The 21,611-nt window shown below is 40.6% G+C and overlaps 1 protein-coding gene across 2 annotated transcripts in view; it reads right to left on the bottom strand.

Annotated features, from left to right (window-relative positions):
- fgf11b (fibroblast growth factor 11b) overlaps positions 1-16,844 on the bottom strand; it is a 62,767-nt gene extending 45,923 nt beyond the window's left edge. The window contains exons 1-2 of one of the 2 annotated variants that reach the window (XM_037687476.1): positions 16,652-16,844; positions 12,907-12,924 (exon numbers count right to left, since the gene is read on the bottom strand). In XM_037687476.1, the coding sequence (XP_037543404.1) occupies positions 12,907-12,924; positions 16,652-16,844 (211 nt within the window). The remainder of the gene's footprint in view (positions 1-12,906; positions 12,925-16,651) is intronic. The other variant, XM_037687475.1, reaches the window with a different exon arrangement.
- Positions 16,845-21,611: the final 4,767 nt, after the last annotated feature.

Raw genomic sequence — 21,611 nt, 5'->3', positions numbered from 1 at the left:
GTGTGCTAATGATCCATTGTTATGCTGATGGTCCTTCTTGAGCATGTGATCAGCTGGTTTTGGTTGTCAGCAGCAAAACTGGTTGATCCACCCTGAGACGGTGCTATTTAAGAGACTGAGCCGAATACAGCTCCTCAGACTGAGGAAGTCTCTCGGATGAGAGACGAAACGTTTCTACATTTTTTTGTTGATTTGCTTTGTTTTTTTTTTTTTGATTTTTTGAATGTCCAGAGGACCAGATTTAACTTTTTTTAGATGTTTCTACCTGGATTATTGAGCATGCATCAGGATATTTACAGCTGTTAGCTTGATTCTTCATTATTTCTCCACACTGAATCACTCTGATCACTATCTACTGCAGCTAAGATAGTGATTGTTTTTATGGCATCTTCCTAACTCTATTTCAACAAAACGTAACTGTCCTTTTAAAGGATGACGTGCAGTTGCAGCTGATCACAAGAAACGCCACATTTCCTCAATTCGATAACTCATGTTCCAACAAATGATCCACGGGGTCATTCTGGGGGAAGGACGGCATTGCCAGAAACACAATAAGCAGCTATTTACCCTGCAGTGTCTTGTGTGGGTGACTACATTCATCTCTCCAGGGACGTGTGTGGGCTTTGAGTGATAGAAAACATTTGCTGATCCTGGTCAGCGGAGTGTCGGTCAAAGAGAGCTCTCTGCATGCTTTATGTACATTCGCACACAGGTGTTGTCATCACAGCCGACAAATACGTTGACTCATCAGCCACTCCTCGTCCAAGTGACCGCTTCACACTTGAGGGAAAATAGGGGTTTTAGCCAACAAACAGTACAGCAAATGATAGGAGAGGGAAAAGTGCTGTAGGTGATGTAACATTAAAATAAAAAACATTTGCTTCAAAAGGTATTATGTTAATGTGAACGCTACATTAGTCACACATGCTTAATCGACTATAAACTTAGCCATCTGCATTTAAAATTTACCAAGAGATAAAACCACTGTGAGTTTTTTCTTTTAACCCATGAGAGATCAGAGTCGCGAGAGTGTTGTGTTTATTAAATTGAGCTTGAGTCAAATCCCAGCAGAAACCGCTGCCGGGTTTAGAACAGGGATGCCCCTCATCAAAATTACATTCTGCATTGATGATCTTGTGGAAAATCACCTGGGGGAGAGCAGAGCCTGGGCCTCCGGTACGATCGTTCGCGCTGCAATTATGTGTGTCTCTGTGTAAATGAGGTCAGCGCACATAAGAACCCAATCTAATCACTCCGTGCCTCACGGCTGCCATCAAGGACACTTAAACCTCTTGCTGCAATGTAATTGCTCTGAAAAATAAGCAGTGGTTGGGTTTTTATCGCTAATCAGTATAGTGTACAGCTCTGTCTTGGTTATTATTACACTAATGTATTTATCTGGCTTGATTTGAGCCTGGTGTTTTTGCAGGCTGGGCTCCCTGTAACCGAGCGCCTCTCGATAAGGTTGGAGGTAATTACTGGAGGCCTGCATGACTACACAGCCAAGGGCATCTCTTCCTCTTTTCCTTCGACCGAACCAAACAACCGGGGCTTTCCTCGGTGTGTTATGTAGTGATGTCGGGACAGCTTTGCTGTGGACATCCTACTTAATTAATTATTCTTAAGGCTAGTTCAAGCACAAGAATATTAATTGTTTAATTAACAACGGATTATTTCTTTTTCAAGTTAAATTTCTGCCATGTGGCCAAGATAACTTGAGAGTAGAGTGTATAATTAGTGACATGAGACGCCATTTTATCTTTGACCCATCAGAATAAATGTGGTCATTTATTTAACAGAATCAAAATTTAACATCAAAACATGTACACTTGATTTGCTGATCTGTTTCTGATTAATAAACTTAGCAAGTTCAAATAACAAGACAACAGAAGATTACTGATGGAGAATAATTCATCTCTGAAGGCATCTAGCTTGATTTACTGGCGAATATATGGGGGCCGAGATGGTGTAGAGGCAGGGCAGCCGGCTTGGGACCCGAAAGTCCCAGGTTCGATCCCCAGCCACTGCACATCACGTGGCGTCTCTGGGCAGCACGTCTCATCCCCAAAATGTCCCCCGGGCGCTTTCAATAGCTGCCCACTGCACCACCTGGTGGTGGATGGGTTAAATGCAGAGACTAATTTCGCCATTGTATGGAAACATACAGTGCTGACATTGTGATGACATTATTATTATTATAGAAGTTTAAAGAGAAGGAATAGATTTAGATTTAAAGAGGAGAATTTAGATGGATGAAGGAAAATGTGTTGACCAGAAATGGCACCCTTCCTCCGACCCCAGCTCAGCCCTCCGTACACTAAGCGTGTGACGACTCGTTACCTTTGCAGAAGATAAATCAGCTCTGGTACAGAGGTCCATTTCACGCTTCTTTCAGCGTCTCCGGTCAGAGTGGCTGGAAATTGTCAGAAGTTGTGACGAAGTACTCCGTTCAACAGAATAAGCTTCCTTAGAAGGAATCTTCATTAGAAGTTGTAAGGCATTACGCCCGGGTGAGTTCACAGCGAGGCGTGCTGTGACTCCGCTGGAATGGACGGACCCTTGGCACATGGTCCCATTCCATCAGCTTGCCGTAAGACTGAGTCTTCCAGTAAGACTCCTAAGACTTTAAGTTCCAGGAAGACTCCAGTAAGACTGAGTCTTCCAGTAAGGCTGAAAGTTCCAGGAAGACTGAATAGTTCAAAGAAGTGTTGACTTTTAAAGGGTATCCACTTCCTGTTATTTGGTACTTCCTGATTGGTTAGCACAACCAGCAGGGGTGGAGTTTTACTGATGTCAGAGGTTATTAGAAGTCAACAGACAGCAGAAATGTTTTTAAGAACGGTTAGTACAGACAGGAAAATATTTTGAAGAAATGAAAGACTTTGCAGGTGTCAGTTTCTTATTTAGGCACTTCGTTCTCATAACTTGTTCTCTGACTTTTGACCGACCACAAATCCACACCTCATTCAGACAGAAGATTAAAATGCACACTTACTTTGTAAATAGACATTTAACTTGTATGATTGAAGTCTAATGAGGTTTAAAAATCATTAATACTGTTTCACAGTGGATTTAAATGAGTGGTTTACTTCAACATTAGAAATGGTATGAACTAAACACACTTTTGATTATCAAGATATTGTAAAATAGTTAATGATAATATAAAAAAGAAGTGTTCTTTCAATTGATTATTTCAGGATACAATTAAATAGTCTCTTGATGAGATAATTTGTATTTCTGGATTCAAATCAATGAAATAACAGTTCCTGTCCCCTGAAGGTCTTCAGAGACAGATTGATGTCGGAGGTCTAGTTCACTACAGTTAGCAGGAATCTCTGACTTTCCCCTTCCTTCTCATGGAGCTGCTTGTTTGTTTGAGTGCATGTCCATTTTTACTGCATGTTGCACAAAGAAAAATGAGTCTGTCTCTTGTAACATGTTTGATTCAGTCTCTTTTTTTTCACAATTGGGCCATGAGCTCTACTGTGCTGCTAGTAATTATGAACCTTATGGGAAGTTAAAATGGAGAGGCAGGACAAGGAATGCACTTACAGCTAACAGCTTGGAAGAATGATCAATGTCCGTGTTGAAATTAAAGAGAGAAGGACAGAAATGGCAAAGGTGAAGGGATATAAAGACGCGATGTGACAAGCTCTAAACAGAGGCAGAAGGAGGAAGAAAGATGGATGGAAGATGAAGAAGCAACAAAAATGCATCACTGGCTGCTTCAAAATGACCTCTTCATACGAACTGACGGCCTCTTAAATCACTGAATGTGACTCTGAAGTGGGGTGGAGTTATTGCAGCTTATTAATGGTGCTGATATGAGCCTGTCAAACATGAGCAGGAGCAAACAGGACTCACACTGAATCTCTGACACACATTCAATAACCACATATGTGCCTCATTAGCATTATGGCAAGAACAAATCAGGGACAAACTGCAGCACAAGGCTCCACGGCTGCATTACAGAACATATTTTAGGTCTTTACTTTGAAATCCAACCTCTTGCTTTCATATAAACTGCACCGACGCAGAAGCAAAAGAGCACATCTGCAATGACTCTCGCTTTACCTTTTCCCTTTCCTCCCTCGGACCCTCCAGCAAGGACACAAATAGCCACTTTAATATATGCAGAACAAACAAACAAAAAGAATCCTCTGCGCTCCCACAGGGTTCAGACCTCTGTCAGAAAGTGTGGTGATCACAGCGGTGAACTCCACACAGTGACGGACAACAAAAGATTCAGTTTGAACTCGCATTGATTTACTTAATATGAAGTACTTTGATAGTATCTAAACCCTGAGTGCTTTTTTTCTATACAAAGTAAAACAAACATGGGATTCCTGAAGGCAGTTTTTTACCATGAAGGAACGCCGTTGAAGATTTTTTAGCTACATATGATCTAAAATGAAGCTTTATTAAAATAGTTTTGACACTTTTTTAGCACTAGGTAGATAAAAATGTCAGGATGAGCTAGAACAATGAGATAAATGCACATGGACAGAAAATTGCTATACAAGAAAATACCTTTAGAAGAATGGTCCCACCACAGCCTGTCTCCCAGGTTCAGGTCATTTTATCAGGATTTTTGTTTTCTCTTAAAGATATTATGTTGTTGATTTAAGGCTGTGTTTTTGGAAAAAAATAAAACTCATTCAGCTCATTAGTTTTCTGTTAAAATGGCATTGTTGTCCAAAACTTGGGTTCAGTTCAGATCCTGTAAACATTTTTGGAGGTCCTACATTTCTCGTGAATCGCAGTTGAATGTAACCTTGTAACTTAAAATCTGAACATGTTCAAATATTGTTTGTGACATCTTTTTATTTCTAACGCCTTTTCAAAGTAGTTTCTGTAATTTTAGACAACTTGAAGTGTATTTTGACACATGCATGGGAGTTCTGCTTTTGTCAGACATTTGAGGCTTCAGAAACAGCGTTGCAAACTCTTGGCTAGTCCCGTTCAGAAATTGGTGGGACAGCAACAGAAAATGCATTGATTTTCTCACAACTTTCAGTTGCCAACTTGTTTCAAACTGTTACAGGACAGTAACTGGCTTCAGACGCAGCTCTCAAGTTATAGAGTATAATGAACATATTCTATGTACAAAAAAAACAACAACAAAAAAAACCATTGAAAACATTCCCAGATTGATGGGACAACAACTGCCAGATCCTTGTTGATGTTCACAATCTCCTGACTTGAGTTCTTTGAATAATCCAAAAACTATCATATAAATAACAGGTTTTAACTGTTAAATCTCTCATAAATATGCTGAGGTCTTGCAGGTTGTTTGGATTTAGAAAGTGCATTATTAAACTGCCTTTGAAGGAATTTTATTATTTGACCATACGTGATATAGTGTGTTTCATGTATGTTTTAAGAACAATACATTTTGTTATGATGTCAAGGGCATGTGATACTTGTGAAACCAGTTTCACAAGTATCACGTGCTCTCCTTTCTTATTCTTATTGCTGTCACTCCAGTTCTAGGCAGTGTGGGAGGCTTCAGCCACTGGCTGCTGATGCAGACAGGCCCCGCCCACGAATGGTTCCTAGAACCTGATTGGCTTGTGGGTTAGGGCTTGGGTGGATCAGGAGCCTTAGAAGATATACAATTCTTGTTTTTGTATGTCACGGGCCACAACTTTCTCAGAGCCCTGTAATCCGAACCACAGTTATATTATTCTTGTTTCTTTATTTTCTTATTTCCTTTCTTTTGTTTAATAAATGCCACAAAAGAAAACTGTGCTTGTTTACTTCTCGATTCCACCATTACCACACTGCCAGAAAGAGTTGGATGTGATGGAAATTTAATAAAGAATTAGATGACAACACCAATTAGTTTTTTCCAAGTGAAACAGAAACATTGTAGGAGTTCCAGTTTCTTCCCTACAGCTCTCCACCTCTAGATGGCGCCAACAAGCTCACATCGGTGGACCATTATTACCACTGTAGTCCCATTATTACCACTACTCCGCTCCTGTCTCCTTGAGTATCTTGCAAAAAGATCTGAAGCTCTCGACCTTGACCTCTCTAAGTGGTTTCAAACATCTGCTAAGTTCCTGGCAAAAACCAATGTAGACATGTTCTTGTTTTTAGTTTTCTACAATCTAGCTGTTATTTTTGTTACATTTTCTTTTAAATGCCATTTTATTTTCATTTGTTAAAAAAAAAAAAAATCTCAACTTGAATGCATCCTTTATGATTGTCTATTGTTGTCTTTGTTGTCTACTGTTGTCATCATTCTTTGTTAAAATCAGGTCTCTCTTGTGAATGAGTCCCCGAGGCTCAATGGGATTAACCTGTCTAAATAAAGGTTGAATGAATGAAAATTATCCATGAGCTGTAGCACTATAAATGGCAGCTGATGACTTCACTCCAACGCTGGTGATTATCTGCCCACTGGTAGTGGTGTTCCTGGCCACATTTATATTCCTTGAGTTTTGTAAAGTTTAAAACCTTGTTCCTGCGTGTTTCAGCTTCTACTCCTGTGCTCTGGACCTCCCCGTTTTCATTGTGAACCTTCTAGTGCTTTTTCCAGTTTTTCCTCGCGTTCCACCACCTGCCTACTGATCCATGCAACCTTTCTGGGACCTCCTCGTTACAACTACTGGAATCATTGGACCCTCACCCCTGTGAGAATCTATTCCCCTCTACAGTAAGAGAATAACTACTGTATATTCTGAACCATCCTCAAAAACTCAAGCCACCTTATTTAAGCTTAATGGGCGGCTGTGGCTGAGTGGTTAGACCAGTCGTCCTCCAATGCAAGAGTTGGAGGACGAATCCACCAGCAGTCACATGCCGAAGTGTCCCTGGGAAAGACACTGAACCCCTCATAGCCTCCGATGTGTGTCCCATTGGTGTTTGAATGTGATAAAGCTCTGATTAGTCTCTTTAGTATGAATTGTTCAATTAGCTTTGTAGAGATCTAGTAGAGTGCTGTGTGGATGGGTACATGAGGACACAGATTGTAGTGTAAAGCGCTTTGAGTATCTTGAAATAAGGTAGAAAGGCACTATATAAGTACAGTCCATTTACCATTTATTAACTGGTGTCCTTGCTCTCTAGGGTTCCAGTCCCTCCCACCCAGGTTGTAGCCAACTATTATTATTTTCACATTGTAAAAATAAACTGTTAAATAATTCTCTGGACTTGGAGTTGCGCCTTTCAGTTGCTACTATCATTAAGTAAATCCTCAGAAACCCAAGTCAAATCAGCTTTAAATCGAACAAAGTGAAATATAACTTTTGTTTTTTTGAAACTTTCAATTTGTGTAAAAAAAAAAAATCTTTTGACCTCCCACACCTTTCTCCTTGCAGTGTATCCTCCATTTATGAGCCTTTTCTTCTCTCACTTTACACTTCCTTCGTCTTGTCCTCTCTTTATTACCTCTACAAGCGTCCTCCATCCTCACAGTCTTTCCCGCATTAGAGGTAAATTCAATCTACCACTGTCAGCTTTAATCAAAGCACCCACTGATTTAATTTAGCAGGTGCGTGTGGGAGGTAGAGGTGGGAACTACGAGACGATGGAAAGCAAAAGGAAGCTCTTTGTGTAAACACCATTTGGCCTGGTAGGAATTAAAGAACTCTGGTAGGTTTTAATTTGTATGAGAAACTTGTAAGTTGTTTTCAGATTAGGATTTAAGGTTGTTGAGCACATCTTGGACAAAATTTAAGAGATAAACTGGATCATCCGCTTCTGTACCCAAACAGCTGTATCCACGTCCTCATCAGCAACATCTGGTTCCTGATGTTGTAGATTTCTTTGGATGAAAAAGGTTGTTTAAAGCCAAAACTCAGAGGGACTTGATGGCATGAGTTCAACAGCAATCAGACACTTCGTCAAAAATATTAATCTGGGAGATTTTTAAGAACAATTTTTGGGGTGGGTCGCTTAAAATACAATCAAATGTACTGTTGTTTATTGAAATGAAAATTAAAAATCCATTACTATGTTTACAGGTAAGTTTCAGAATCTAGCAGGAGCACTATACGTTATTCTCCACCCCCTCCCATGCTAATTTTCAAGTATTTGATTTAGCTTTCGGGTCACGCGGTCATGTTACTTGGAACATAAACTTTTTTTTTTATTATTCACAAAAAGATAAAAAACATATAAACCCACTCAAAATTAAATATTCATAAAAGTTTAACAATTATTTAAGGGTATTTAAGCATAATCCACGTATCAGGGTTCAATGGAACGAACCACTGTCAGGCTCATAAGTAGGTGACAACTCTTGAGAGATATAAATGCAGCGTTTTGCTACATGAATGATAAATATACTTTATTTTCTTTATATTTCTTAAAAGATCTGATCCAACACCAGGTTTCCACCCAAGACCAATGAAGGATTGTGGATATTGTGTGGAAATTCAAGTTCAAGTCAAGTTTATCATCAATCGCATCACATGTGGTACATGAACAAACACCGCCACCCCCCACTCAAACATGGGAGGATCTGCGGTGGAAATGGTCTACTCTACAGCTACAAATACTTGGGTGTGCACCTGAGTGACAACCTCAGCTGGAGCAACACCACCACCAGTCTGATCAAGAAAGCTCATTGGAGACTCTACTTCCTCAGGCAGCTGAGACGAGCTGATCTGGGAAGCTCAGTCCTCACCTCCACGCTCACCACAGGTGTGCAGTGGAGAGCATCCTGTGCTCCAGCATCAACGTGTGGCATGGAGGCTGCACAGCTGCAGGAAAAAAAAGCTTTGCAGAGAGTGGTGAAGGCTGCACAGAAGTCTGTTGGAGTCAGCCTCCCCACCATCACAGACATCTACACCTCTGGATCATGAAGGACCCCACTCACCCAGCACAAACACTTTTTGCCCCACTCCCCTCAGGCAAGAGGTTGAGGAGCATTAAGTGTAGAACCACTAGACTGAGGAACAGCTTCTACCCTGAGGATGTTAGACTCATGAATCCCTAACCAGAATAATCACTGTGAAAAAAATAAGATAATAACAGTAATGCCACTTCAATTGGTAACATGTGACTTACATATGCTGCTGATTATCCATGCTGCTGATCTCATGCAGCTCACAATGAACTCACAATCCTGCCATCTGCAGAAGTTCTGAATTACAATTTGAATAATCCTGCATAGCTTTTGTTTAGCTCATCTATAATCCATCTATAATCTCAAACTGACTAAGAAAAATGCAACTGACTGATGTTTTTTTCGTGGTAATGTTTTGGATTTACCGAGACTCCCGTTGCTCACTTCATACAACACAACGAAACAACTAAAACACAACCTATTTAAATTTCTAAAGACATCTCCTCTGGAGGGTTTGATCTGCTTCAAACCCTCCTTTGAAAGCCTCCCCTCGTTCTCTTCAACATCAGCAACATTTCTCTCTTCAAGCTTGTGTTTTCCTGCACATGATAGCTGCCTCTGAGCCTTCCTCCCTGTCTTCCTCCCTCTCTCTGACCCCTGTCACAGCCAGTAAAGTTCCAATGAGCAGCTACATAACACTGCATTGTCTGATCAGGTGTTGTTGAGTAAGCGAGTTTGCTGCCCTGATCTCTTGGGGTCAGCTTAATGCCATCCTTTGCTGGATCTCTCCTTGTAACTCAGTCTGCTGCCTGCCGGCCGGGGCCTCTGTTTGTGCTCCCAACAGTCTGACCCCTGCCCCAGTGGATGCTTACACCTCCAACATACTACTGCACCTTCATACCAAAAGGTGCACCATTGCCACGGGATAAGCATGTTTGTGCTATGCCATGCATTCACAAGACAGCTGTTAGTGTTGCTATTTTTTCATGAGATTATTTCTCTAAATTGCTGCAAAGGTTTCCTCACCCTACATTTATGTGTATTCTAACAGAGTTCTTGTCAGTTTTAACTTAAAGAAAGATACTGAAGGTGAAACCGTAGCCCTTCCTCTTCCTTTTCAAGTCAGATTCCACCTTGAACAAAGCAAGAGGTGGATTATTGATTAATCACTATACATTAATGAGCTGAATTGATCTGAAAAGAGGGCAACAGTGCAGAGCGCTGATGGTGGAAGGGCCAACACTTCAAAGGATCTGTGGGAAGTTAAGGGATTGGGCAGGGCCCACGGAGGAGGGTGATGGGGAGGACAAAGGTAAAGGAAAATTAGGCTGTTCTGTCATTGGTCTCATTTTGTCCACAATTTGTACTAGGTGTGGGTACAGCAGAGTTTATGTTTGTCTCTCTTACTATTAGTATTGTAGAAACTCATAGTTTAATGGCAGTTAAACATAAAGAAACACTAAGATGGGTGATATTCTCCTCCTTAAAACAAAACAACAGAAAAGTAATTCAGCATTCCTTGAAGGACAGCATAACTCTCACTGCATTGCATGTCAAAGTCACATAGATCGTATGTGATCTGTTATCATTCAAAGTGTATGATGCTGTTGTCACACCAAATCTAAGCTCAATTTCTGCAGCGTTTTCTGAGTTACAGCCATGTTTGTGTTTGCCAACGTTAATTAACTGTGGCAGTCACCTTAAATTCATTTAAATCTGAACATTTATAACTTGTAGATGTGCATTGTCTGATTACAATCTGAGAGTTTCAGTAAAATCCATCAAGTGCTTCATGAGATATTGTGCTAACAGCCAGCCAGGGTTGACACCAACAGTTAATACCACATTTTTATTTTTTATTTTTATTTTGGCTGCTCCCTTCATCAGAGGTTGCCACAGCAAACTAAGTCGCATGAAGACTTGGCAAATTTTTTAATTTTTTTATGCCGGACACCCTTCCTGTCACATCCACAGACCACCGAGCTACCACAGCCCTCTGTGTGGAGCAGAGAGCTGCTATCTAGGGCACCCGGGGAAGCAGATGTGGGGGTTGAGGACCTTGCTCAAGGGCTCAGAGTGAGGCAAATGAGGATGGAGACAGGTGTGTGTGCTTCACCAATCCCACCTACTTTTTTTTTTTTGGATGTTGTCTGTACCGGGGAGTTGAACCAGCGATCTTCCAATCACAGGCCCATCTTCTCTAACCTCCGCACCACCACCCCCTCCCTAATGCCACAGTTTTAAATAAATCTCTAAAATGATTTATTGATGCTCACTGTATGTGTTAGGAATGACTCTTACAACAGTCATGCCAACATTTGGAGTAATATGTGAAAAACTGGATCAATTTGATCCATTTGTGTGTTTTATAAAGTTGCTCAGGTGTGGCAGCCATTTTGAATTGAACTGACTTCAAACATTAATCAGTTCTAGATGCACATCCAGTAATTTTTAAGATCTTCATTAAAATTCACCCTGTAGATCATTAGATATTTTGCTAACAGACACAGGCTATTGCCCCCATTTCACGGTGTTGGCTGATAAAATGGAGAATCTAAAATCCTGTCAGGATCTTGCAGCACAGACCAAATATCAGAAATATTCCCTGGCATGAAGGTATTAGCTTGTGCAAATGACAAACTGTTAAACATATTGCAGAGGACGTGTGCTTGTGTTGTATAATGTGGAAAACTGGTCCCTCATCTCTAAGCATTTTTCAAACATTTTTTTTTAACTTTATATATTTTATGTATCTCATGAAAGCTGCTGCATTTCCAATAATATTGTTTTCCTTTTATTAACAACTTAAATATTTGTTGTTATTGTTTAAGCCTAAATTGTCTTATTTCCTTATTCTTAATAACATCCACCTCTTGACTAGACTCTTTTATTTGTTAGCCTACAACTGTGTTTAAACGTAAAATTATATTACTTCTAATCGAATATTACTACCTTACTAAAGTAACATATTAATCTTGAATTACTCCCAGGATAATATTTGGAAACTAAAGCAATCTTAGCAAGTTTGATCGGTTCAGAAACATTTAAATGTATTGAAAATTATGCATTAAAGGTCTAGTATTTGCTGATAAAACATTCAATTATATTATTCATAATATTGGTTTTAAATTGAAACAACAAAACTCAGTAAAGTTGTTTGACAACATATTTTCTAAATCATAAGTAAATAAACAAAAACAAATAGAAACTATATTTGTACCATCCATCCATTATCTTCCGCTTATTCCGAAGTCGGATCGCAGATATTTGTACCAATACAAGATATATGAATACAGCTAACATAACTGTATGAAGACACCCTAGATCAATATAAAATAAAAGAATTATTTGAGAGAAGACACCTCTCCCATCACCTTACACAAACAAAGATGGTGCAAGATCTGTTAACACGGATGTTAAAGCCATCATGTGTGATATACATTTGTTTTAAAACTAGCATGTGAGCAGCCTAAAGGCTCCCACATACTCGGGCGTACTGTGTGTACTCCATGAGCCGCGCGGACTCTGCGCGAACTGTACGCAGACAGTTGAGTCTTCATACTTGAGCATACACCCTGATGAGCTGCAGCCCAGCTCTGCAGGCAAGAGGCGTTTACCTTTGGGACAAATTGAGATTGCCGATTGGTCATTTGCTGACACGCCTACTGGATTGATTGACAGGTTGCAAAAAACAAAACAAAACGAGAGCTGCCGGCATCCCTGGGTAGAGGCAGCTGGCAGCCCAGGAGCAGCGGTGTTCTGCATTTATATGTTGTTAATACAAAGTTTTAAAAATACAAATAAACAGGGAGCACTGGCCCTGCAGCCCACACATCAGACCAGCCCACCAGGAAATCTCCAGACCCTCCCGCAGCCACGCTGGACCTGATTTTATTTCTCTCATGACAAATTCCTTCATTTCTCACAATTTCAGTCATTACGTCAACGGACGAGGAGGAAGACATCGCTTGTCTCTTGGCAAAAAACAAAACAAAGCAAAAGGTCATTAAACCAGATCAGGGATGAAGAAGGGGAATTTAATACATTGGTGTCACAAACAAAACTGTCCGTCGCCGGGCAGTTTATTGTGCGACACAGAGTACGTGTACGCGGTCGTAAAAATTGATCTTTGCGTGGACATGGCTTGCAGATGTCCTTTTCGAGTCCGCATTGAGTCTAGTTGGGTACACGTGGACCTCTGCAGAGTGAAGTACGCTCAAGTATGTGGGAGCCTTTAGAGTGCCACTTATTTGTTATTCATTGTTTTTAACTGAACAGTTTAAAACAAAGTTTAATTCTGATGGAACTAAAGAGCTAATGGCTAGTCAGAGCAGAAAACAACCATCTTCCAACAACTCCAGTCTCAAAGGTTTTGGGCAACTTGGACTAACTAGTTAGCACTTCATTCTGGTCATTATTTAAAATCTGTCTCCAAACAAAACCTGTTTAAAGAGCTATCTATAACAGGTAGGATACTATTTGTTCATTCCATTTCCACAGTCCACTTCAGATGCTCTGAAGTGTTCCAGTAAACTGTGAACAGGAATATTAAATGTAATTTAAATAAAGGGTTTTAGAAAATGAACAAATGCCACAATGCACTGTTAAAAAAACTAAACATTTTCTCATAATTCAGTACACAAACTTTTTACAAATTCAAATATATTTTGAGTCTTTCTCCACATCATTGCGCCAATTTCAAAGCATGCAGCTCACACAAGGAAAGAGACTTCTCAGGACGAACAGTATTTACCTTTTTATGGAACCATAAGGATATCACATTAACTATGATTGATCTTATAGCTGTTTGATTCCTGTGCATAGTCATCACCCACCCCCACTCCACCCCCAACTTGGCAGTGCAACACCAGCCAGACAGCTGGTATTATTATGTAAACAGTCGGTTTTATAAAACCTAGGGATTGTCTGGGTTCAGCTGTAACGGATACAATAAATGTCTTTCAGAAGACAACTAAACTAGTTGTTTTTTTCTCCCTATACAGCATCAACAAACCTGTGGTGTTGGGTTAGCAAGACAAATGAGTGCATGATTTACGCTCTTCTTTATCAAGAGAATAAGAGTTGATCGGGTAACATGTTTTTAAGCAGCATCGCAAAGTTAACTGAAGAAGCAGTAAGAAGGAAATAGCCAGACCTACAAAACCATATAAATACAGTACAGTGTTGCATCTCCTCGCTCCAAATGAAAATGATTCTTTCAGCAACCTTTGCTACCTTCACAATCAAACATATTTTAATTTTGCATTATGGAGGCAGATAATCAAATTTTTTTTAAAAAGGAAAAGCTATTAGCAACAAATGTTAACAATAAATTAAAGTTGCCTTTATTGTTCGCCTTCTTTTATGCCTGAGTTTTAGACTAAGATCATCTTAAGGTGAGGAGGAATAAAGTAATAGCCATTTTGGTCAAACCTTGTAAATACTATGAGCAAACTCATGCAAGATTACAAAATCTTGCAAGAAGCATTCAGATTGTGCTGAGAATGACTGTCAGCTACTACCACATCAAAGTTGAGCTCAGTGGCGGTACAATAGACAGACTTATTGCCATTTTGTGTTGGCTAAGGTGCAGTCCATAAAGCTCTGAAAAGAATGAAGACGGGGAAGGCAGTAGGACCTGATGACATACCAGTTGAGGATTGGAAATGTCTTGGAGAGATGACAGTGAGGTTTTTGACTCAAATATTCAATGGCATATTTGAGGGTGAGAAAAATGTCTGAGGAATAGAGAAGACGTGTGCTGGTGCCCATTTTTTTTAAGAACAAGAGTGATGCACAGAGTTGTAGCACTTACAGGGGAATTAAGTTGATGCGTCACATGATGAAGATCTCGGAGAGAGAGTTGTGGAAACTAGATGTAAACGAGAGGTGACTGTGAGCAGCAGTATGGTTTCATGCCAAGAAAGAGCACCACAGACACCATCTTTGCTTTGAGGATGCTGATGGAGAAGTACAGAGAGGGTCAGAAAGAACTCCATTGTGTCTTTGTGGATTTAGAAAATCATATGACAGAGTGTCTAGAAAGGAACTGTGGTAGTGCATGAGGAAATCTCGAGGGGCAGAGAAGTATGTTAGACTGGTGCAGGCCATGTATAAGGACAGCAGGACAGTGGTGAGATGTGCTGTAATAGTGACAGATAGCTTCAAGGTGAAGGAGGGAGTGCATCAAGGATTGGCTCTGAGCCCCTTCTTGTTTGCTCTGGTGATGGACCGACCAACAGATGAGGTCAGGCAGGAATCTGCATGGACTATGATGTTTGCAGATGGTGAGAACAGGGAACAGGTGGAAGAAAATGTGGAGAGGTAGAGGTATGCACTTGAAAGAAGAGGAATAAAAGTAAGCCATAGTAAGACACAGTACATGTGTGTGAATGAGAGGGAGGCTGGTGGAACAGTGAGGCTACAAGGAGCAGAGGTCACAAAGGTGCAGGACTTCAAGCACTTGGGGTCCACTGTCCAGGAAAATGGGAGATGTGGTAAAGAGGTGAAAAAGAGAGTCCAGGCAGGATGGAGTGGATGGAGAAAAGTTTCAGGAGTTATTTGTGACAAAAGGGTGTCAGCAAAGGTCAAAGGAAAAGCTTACAAGACGGTGGTGAGACCAGCTATTTTGTATGGTCTGGAGACAGAGACATGAACAAAAAGACAGGAGGAAGAACTGGAAGTGGGAGAAATGAAGATGTTGAGGTTCTCCTTAGGAGTGACAAGGATGGATACGATTAGGAATGAGATCATCAGAGGTACAGCACAGGTTGAACAACTGGGAGATAAAGTTCGAGAGACCAGACTGAGATGGTTTGGACATGTCCAGAGGAGGGACAGTGGTTTGGACATGTCCAGAGGAGGGACAGTGGGTATATTGGTAGAAGGATGTTAGAAATGCAGCTACCAGGAAAAAGACAAAGAGGAAGGCCAAAGAGAAGACATATGGATGCAGTTAGAAAGGACATGGTGGTAGTTGAAGTGAGGACAGAGGACAGAGATGGAGGAAGATGGCTCTTTGTGGCGACCCGTGAAGACGGAAAAGCCAAAAGAAGAAGAAGTTGGCAAAAAGTTTGTCAGTTGTAGATACATATCTACCGAGTAAAATGATATTTTGCAACAAACGGGGCTGAGTCCAACAGTTGATGCCAAAGTCTTAAACTAAACTTTTTATGCAATGTGTAGCAGTAAAAGTATGTGCTGGAGATGATTCTCAGATAAGCACTAAATTTTAGATCAACGTTTGTCAAAATGACTTCACTATAATATTGTTTGGGCATATAAGGGTCAGTTGGGTGTGGTGACCATCTTGAAATAGGTTGGCTTTAAAAAGTAATCTTCTTTAGATGTATATCCAATAAAAAAATTCTGAGAAATTCACTGAAATTCTTCCAATAATTTACAAAATTCTTTGCTAACTCTATAAAGAAACAAACATTTACAGACACAAGCAAAATCACTACCACTCTTTCACATTTTGCAGCTGGCAATAACCAATTGGTGTTAGGAAAGTCATCATTGGGTCAGCTGCAATTAAAAGCTATATGCTCATGTAGGAAATCTTTCAAACTTTTGAGCAACTTTGAGGTATAAAATATTTACGGTGTAATGTCTTACTCTTGATGCAGTGGGTTATAAAGTTTAAAGCACATTTGTGTTGCTTCAAGTTTAAAAGAACCAACATTTTGATTCATTAAATAGACCTTTTGGAAATGACAGAACAAGCTGCATAAATTTACTTTAAAAATCCACTGTAAAGTTTTGATTATATCGCTTAGACAATATCTCAGTATTTAAACAAAAAGAGCATGAATCAGGACAGACGAAAACAGCAAAACAACAGAAGTGAATCACCTGGCCTTTTGTCGTTCCTGGTTTTCCGACCCCCGCATAGTCGAACTTTGGAGATCAGGACCAGGATCTGTTTTTGGCACAGGGACTTGTTGCTCTTGGGACAGGGCCTGCGCTTGTTGGCGACCGGTCGGTTGGTTTGGTCGTCCTTGACCGCCCGTTTCTGTCTGATGAGGGAGCTGGCAAGAGCTGCCATCTTCTCCCCCCTCACACCTTCGGGAGGGGGGGTGTTATACTTCTTTGTACCCCCTTTACTGGTTGGTCTTTTTTGCTTCCCTTAAAAGAATTAAAACTAGAGTAGGACAGATGTTTTAAAGAAGCCCCCCTGGGGAGACCAGGCTACTAAGTGGGTTAACAGGGAAGAGTTTAGCTTGATGGTTCCCTTCGAGAGAGCAGATCTGGAAGAGATGCAAGTTCAGATGTAGTCCTCTGTAAAGCCTCCACTCAGGCCAAAAATAAAAAAAAATCTGAACCAAACTGGGTGCAGGATGATCTGCTACAGTCACATTTTGCCTTTTAGTCTGAGATCACAGTTAGAACAAACGTCTTTTGTAAGGTGAAGACAGAGACACATTCCTAACCCTCTTCCCCGCTCATTGTCCCCATCAAAACGAACCTCGAGTTTAAAATACCGTCATGCAAAATAACTACTTCCAACAGACAATAGCAAAGGAACAAAGCTCAAATTATACTACATATAAAAACAGTTTTTCTGAAGAAAAGTGAGATCATCTTGAATGCTAGGAAACTCTTAAAAGAGCAAGAAAGCCCAAACTGTTTGTTGCCCATCGTGCAGTCCACAGAGGTCCAACTTTGCCTCCCATTTAACCCAGGCAGAGCGGAGAGTTGGAGCTGTAATCCAGCTGAGTTAAATCCAGAGGTGGAACAGCAGGCGGGACGCTGACAGTGTTTGTCGGAACACAGCCGGGAACAGAGCGGAGACATGGACACACACAGACAGAGGTTCCTCTTCTGCCTCCGGATGGCACACTCCTTTTCCCACAGTCCTCATCAATCCCCCCTGCCTCCCCTACAGCTCATTTTTTTTCTCTCCATCTCTCTCTCTCTCTCTCTCTCTCTCTTCCTCCTCCCATCCGAAGCCAGAGTGAGGGGATGCATGTGCGCGCGCGTGTATGTATTCCAGCAGCCACCATCAGTAGAGGTGACATTCATGAGCAAGACAGGGAATGGGAAGGTAAGGGGGTTTGGTTAGGAGGACAATGAGGGAGATGGGAAACAGCCACTTCACAAATACTATAAATTCATTTTGCAGAAATATTTTCTATTTATTTTAAGAAGCATAATTATTTTGACTGCTAGACTGAAACAGTGGGGGTGGATAGAGAGAAACAAAGCGCAAATTGTGACCGTTTTCTGTCTTTCTGAGAGGAACATAATTCAACTTCTTCTTCATCTTAATTCTTCTTAACATAATTCAACATGCATGTAAACCCCGCAAGTGTTCAGTTATGATGTTTGTCCCTAGCCTTTAAAGTGAATACCTCCACAATCTCTCTGTTGTTTCTTCTCTTAAGAGCTACACAGATGACGTAAGATATATAAAATAAATATGAATAAAGCAACATTTCTCTCTGATACACCTATTTACGGTTACATAACTGGATGCTGGCTAATGCTGATGCTCAAAGGGGAAACCAGCATGAACAGATCTAGTTAGACAGCTAAGGTATGCAAACTTGTAGTGGATCACCCTCTGCTCTCTTAGCTCCCCCAGGCAACAAAATACACGAAACAAACCCACAACTGTGCATGTGCAGGTACTTAAGCTTCAAGGGTTGAAACAAATGCTTCAAAAAGTTTGGGACAAGTTTAGATAAAGATGATATGAATAATGGGTGACATGGCGATGCAGTTGGTAGAGCTGCTGCCTCTCAGCAAGAAGGTTGCTGGATCGAATCCCCAGTGGTGGGATGTAACTAAGTACGATACAAGTACTTCATTACTGTACTTTACATTTTTAAAGTAAATGTACTTTACTTAGGTAGAGTTAAACGTGGGTACTTTCTACTTTTACTGCACTACATTTTACATGAAGTATCTATACTTTGTACCACACTACATTTCTATAATGCGTTGCATTACAAGTTAGTCTCGTTGCGTTTTTTAAAATTTGTTTGTTAGTTTGAAAATAACCAATGGCGAGAGGGGAGTTGGTCCATTGAATCACTGCAAAGTGGGAAGGTAATGTTAGACCCACCTTCAAGAAGAGCTGGACCAATGATGTATATTCTAGTATATATGTCATTGAGCTGGGCTCACCTTCAGCACAGCTAACACACCCAAAATGGATTCCAGTGCAGAGTCAGCCAGAAGATACGCACCACCCATGGCCTTATGTAGTAATATGGCTTGTCTGTGTTATTTACATGTTTTATTATTTAACTTTGATGAGCATTTTATGTGCATTTTCTTTGAGGCTGGGATTGCCATCCATGATATGGCCAGAGAGACTGACAGCTCACGCAGGTGTTCCCCATCAGCCGTAATGGCATGAAAGCCAGGAATGGGGAAATAAAAAGACCAGAATGACAAGCAGAAGGACAGACGCACACAGGAACCACCGAGGGGTTGATGGCACGGTGGCCGGGGAGCGCAATGACGTGCAACACCGCCGAGGAGCAGCAGCCGGGGACCAGCTGGTCGGTCAACAGAGCAGCAGATTTGCAGAAACTGAAGGCGCGGTGATTAAGGGCAGAGACAAGCGGGGGTAAGGACGCACACAAGAAACTAGCGAAGCTGGTCGGGCACGGTGGATCATGCACGGTTGGAGGGTGCAGTTGTCTGGGTCTGGTGTCAAGGTCGGATGACCGAGCATTGGAGATTGCTGGAGATCGAGGTCGCCACGGGATGACTAGGGGAGGAACAAGTGCCGGGAGATCACTGAAGGTCGAGATCACCTGAGAACGCCGTGTGAGGGCGAGAAGACCACACCCCATTTCAGCTAAGGCTCTGCTTCTTTTCCCCTCAGACTGTTATTGACCACGATGCCCTTTAAGTCTCTTTATTTGACAGAATTTTACTGTTTTTTTTTACATTTGGACTGCTTGCAGTGTTTTCCATTTGTTGTAATAAATTATTGTAAACTTCTACTGGCTGTTTTGTGAAAAACTGCTCACCCCTGTGATAAGTTACCTAATTTTTTCCCTTGTTTAACTAGGTGGTGTTGCCGATTATTTTAATTTTTTTTTCCTGTCTGACTAATATAAAAATAACGCCACTCGGCAGTTGACACTTATTGAAAGACTATTGAAATACTATTCAGTACAGCAGAACCTATTCTCTCTCCCAAAAGAGCCAGACTGGACTAAAAAAACTTTGAAAACCAACTTCTTCTGAACTTGAAGAAGAAATTATTGCTGCTTAAAAGGAAGAAGCAGATAAAGATCATGGATGGATGGTATGGATAATGCTAATGTGGTTGGGTTGCACAAATCAGCAGGTGTTCATCTTGCAGTCAATTCTTTGAAAATTGACTGAGTTTGAACAAAAGATTGTAAGATGGACAGCACCTCTCTATCTACTTGCATTGTATCAACGTGATGCCAAAATATTGCAAGTTTTGCAAGTTCCAGTGTCAGAGTCTAATCCTGTCTTTCATGTGGTTTCAAAAATTGGACTTTTCAATATTCCAAGACAGAAAAGTAATCTGGAACCCCATCCCCACACCTTTAATCTGACTCAGAGGGTTGAAGATACCTGACCAGCCCCAACTTCAAAATCCAATATGGCTGAGTCACGTATGAAAATATGTGCTAGCTTCAGAAACAAGCTTTTTAACGTTTTCAGTTTGCATTTTTGTAACCCAGTCACACATATAGTACTTTATAACCATTTTGAATGACATCAGAGGCTGTTTGTTTAGCTGCACAGAATGCAGAGGCTAGTACTGATAATAATTGTTAGCCTGGACACTGAGCATAACTGTTAAATTATTGGTATCTATGGTTTACTGAGTTGTTACTGGAATACATCATTCATGAGTTCCAACTTTGGAGGTAAAAAGAACGCAGAATTAGCACTAAGGGGTTAAATGTTCCACAACATCACCTCTAAAAAGTCATGTTATCAGTTAATAAGCATATAAAAAAGAAGTAGAAGTTTTTATGTTTTAGTTAGAAAAATGTCAGAAAAAAATGTCCATTTGTACCGCAGCATGCCTAGGAGTGCTTATTTTGTTTAGGTCTTAGCTTCAACTTCTGGATTCTGTACTTGTGTTTAAAGCTATGTTGATAAGAAAACATAAACAACTGGCAAACACCAAAAAGTTCAAGTCGAAACAAAACAAGTGCACCTAGCAGGCTAGACTCATTATATGTTTGAAGTCCTGCTGCTCCATGTGAACAAAAGGGACATTTTCCAAACTGAAAAGGAAATATTCACTGCCAAATGTATTTATTTTTTGTCCTGGTGCTGACTTTTATTCATTTACTCAGTTCTTAGCTTGCTGCTGTATGTTAAAAATGGATTTTATGAACTTTAGCTGTAACTATCATTTTAAACAAAGTAAGGTGACACCATGATTGTGTAAAAGTATGTAGGCAGGACTTTTGAAGGTACAGCCATCTCACTGGGACCTGTGAATTTTCTAATTTGAGGGCAGCCATGGGGTAGAGGTAGGGCAGCCGACTTGGAACCAGAATGTCATAGGTTCAACTCCCTGCCATGCCCACATGTCGTGGTGTCCTTGAGCAAGACACTCAATCCCTAAATGCTCCCGGGGTGCTTATATAGCTGCCCGCTGCTCCACCTGGGTGTATCTCACGTGTGATGGGTTAAATACAGAGAACTAATTTCTTTATTTTTCTTATTTTTCTTTGTCATCGTCATTGTCATCATCATCATCATGTTCAGGATACTGTTTAATATTTAATACACCATATTATTTTACATTATTAGGGTTTAGCGTATATCTTAGTGTATATCTTAGATACTTGTATGCTGT

This window comes from Nematolebias whitei, chromosome 14, assembly GCF_014905685.2.
Source record: "Nematolebias whitei isolate Nwh7 chromosome 14, NemWhi1, whole genome shotgun sequence".
NCBI classification, from domain to species: Eukaryota; Metazoa; Chordata; class Actinopteri; order Cyprinodontiformes; family Rivulidae; genus Nematolebias; species Nematolebias whitei.
This window is presented reverse-complemented; position numbering and strand designations above follow the sequence as displayed.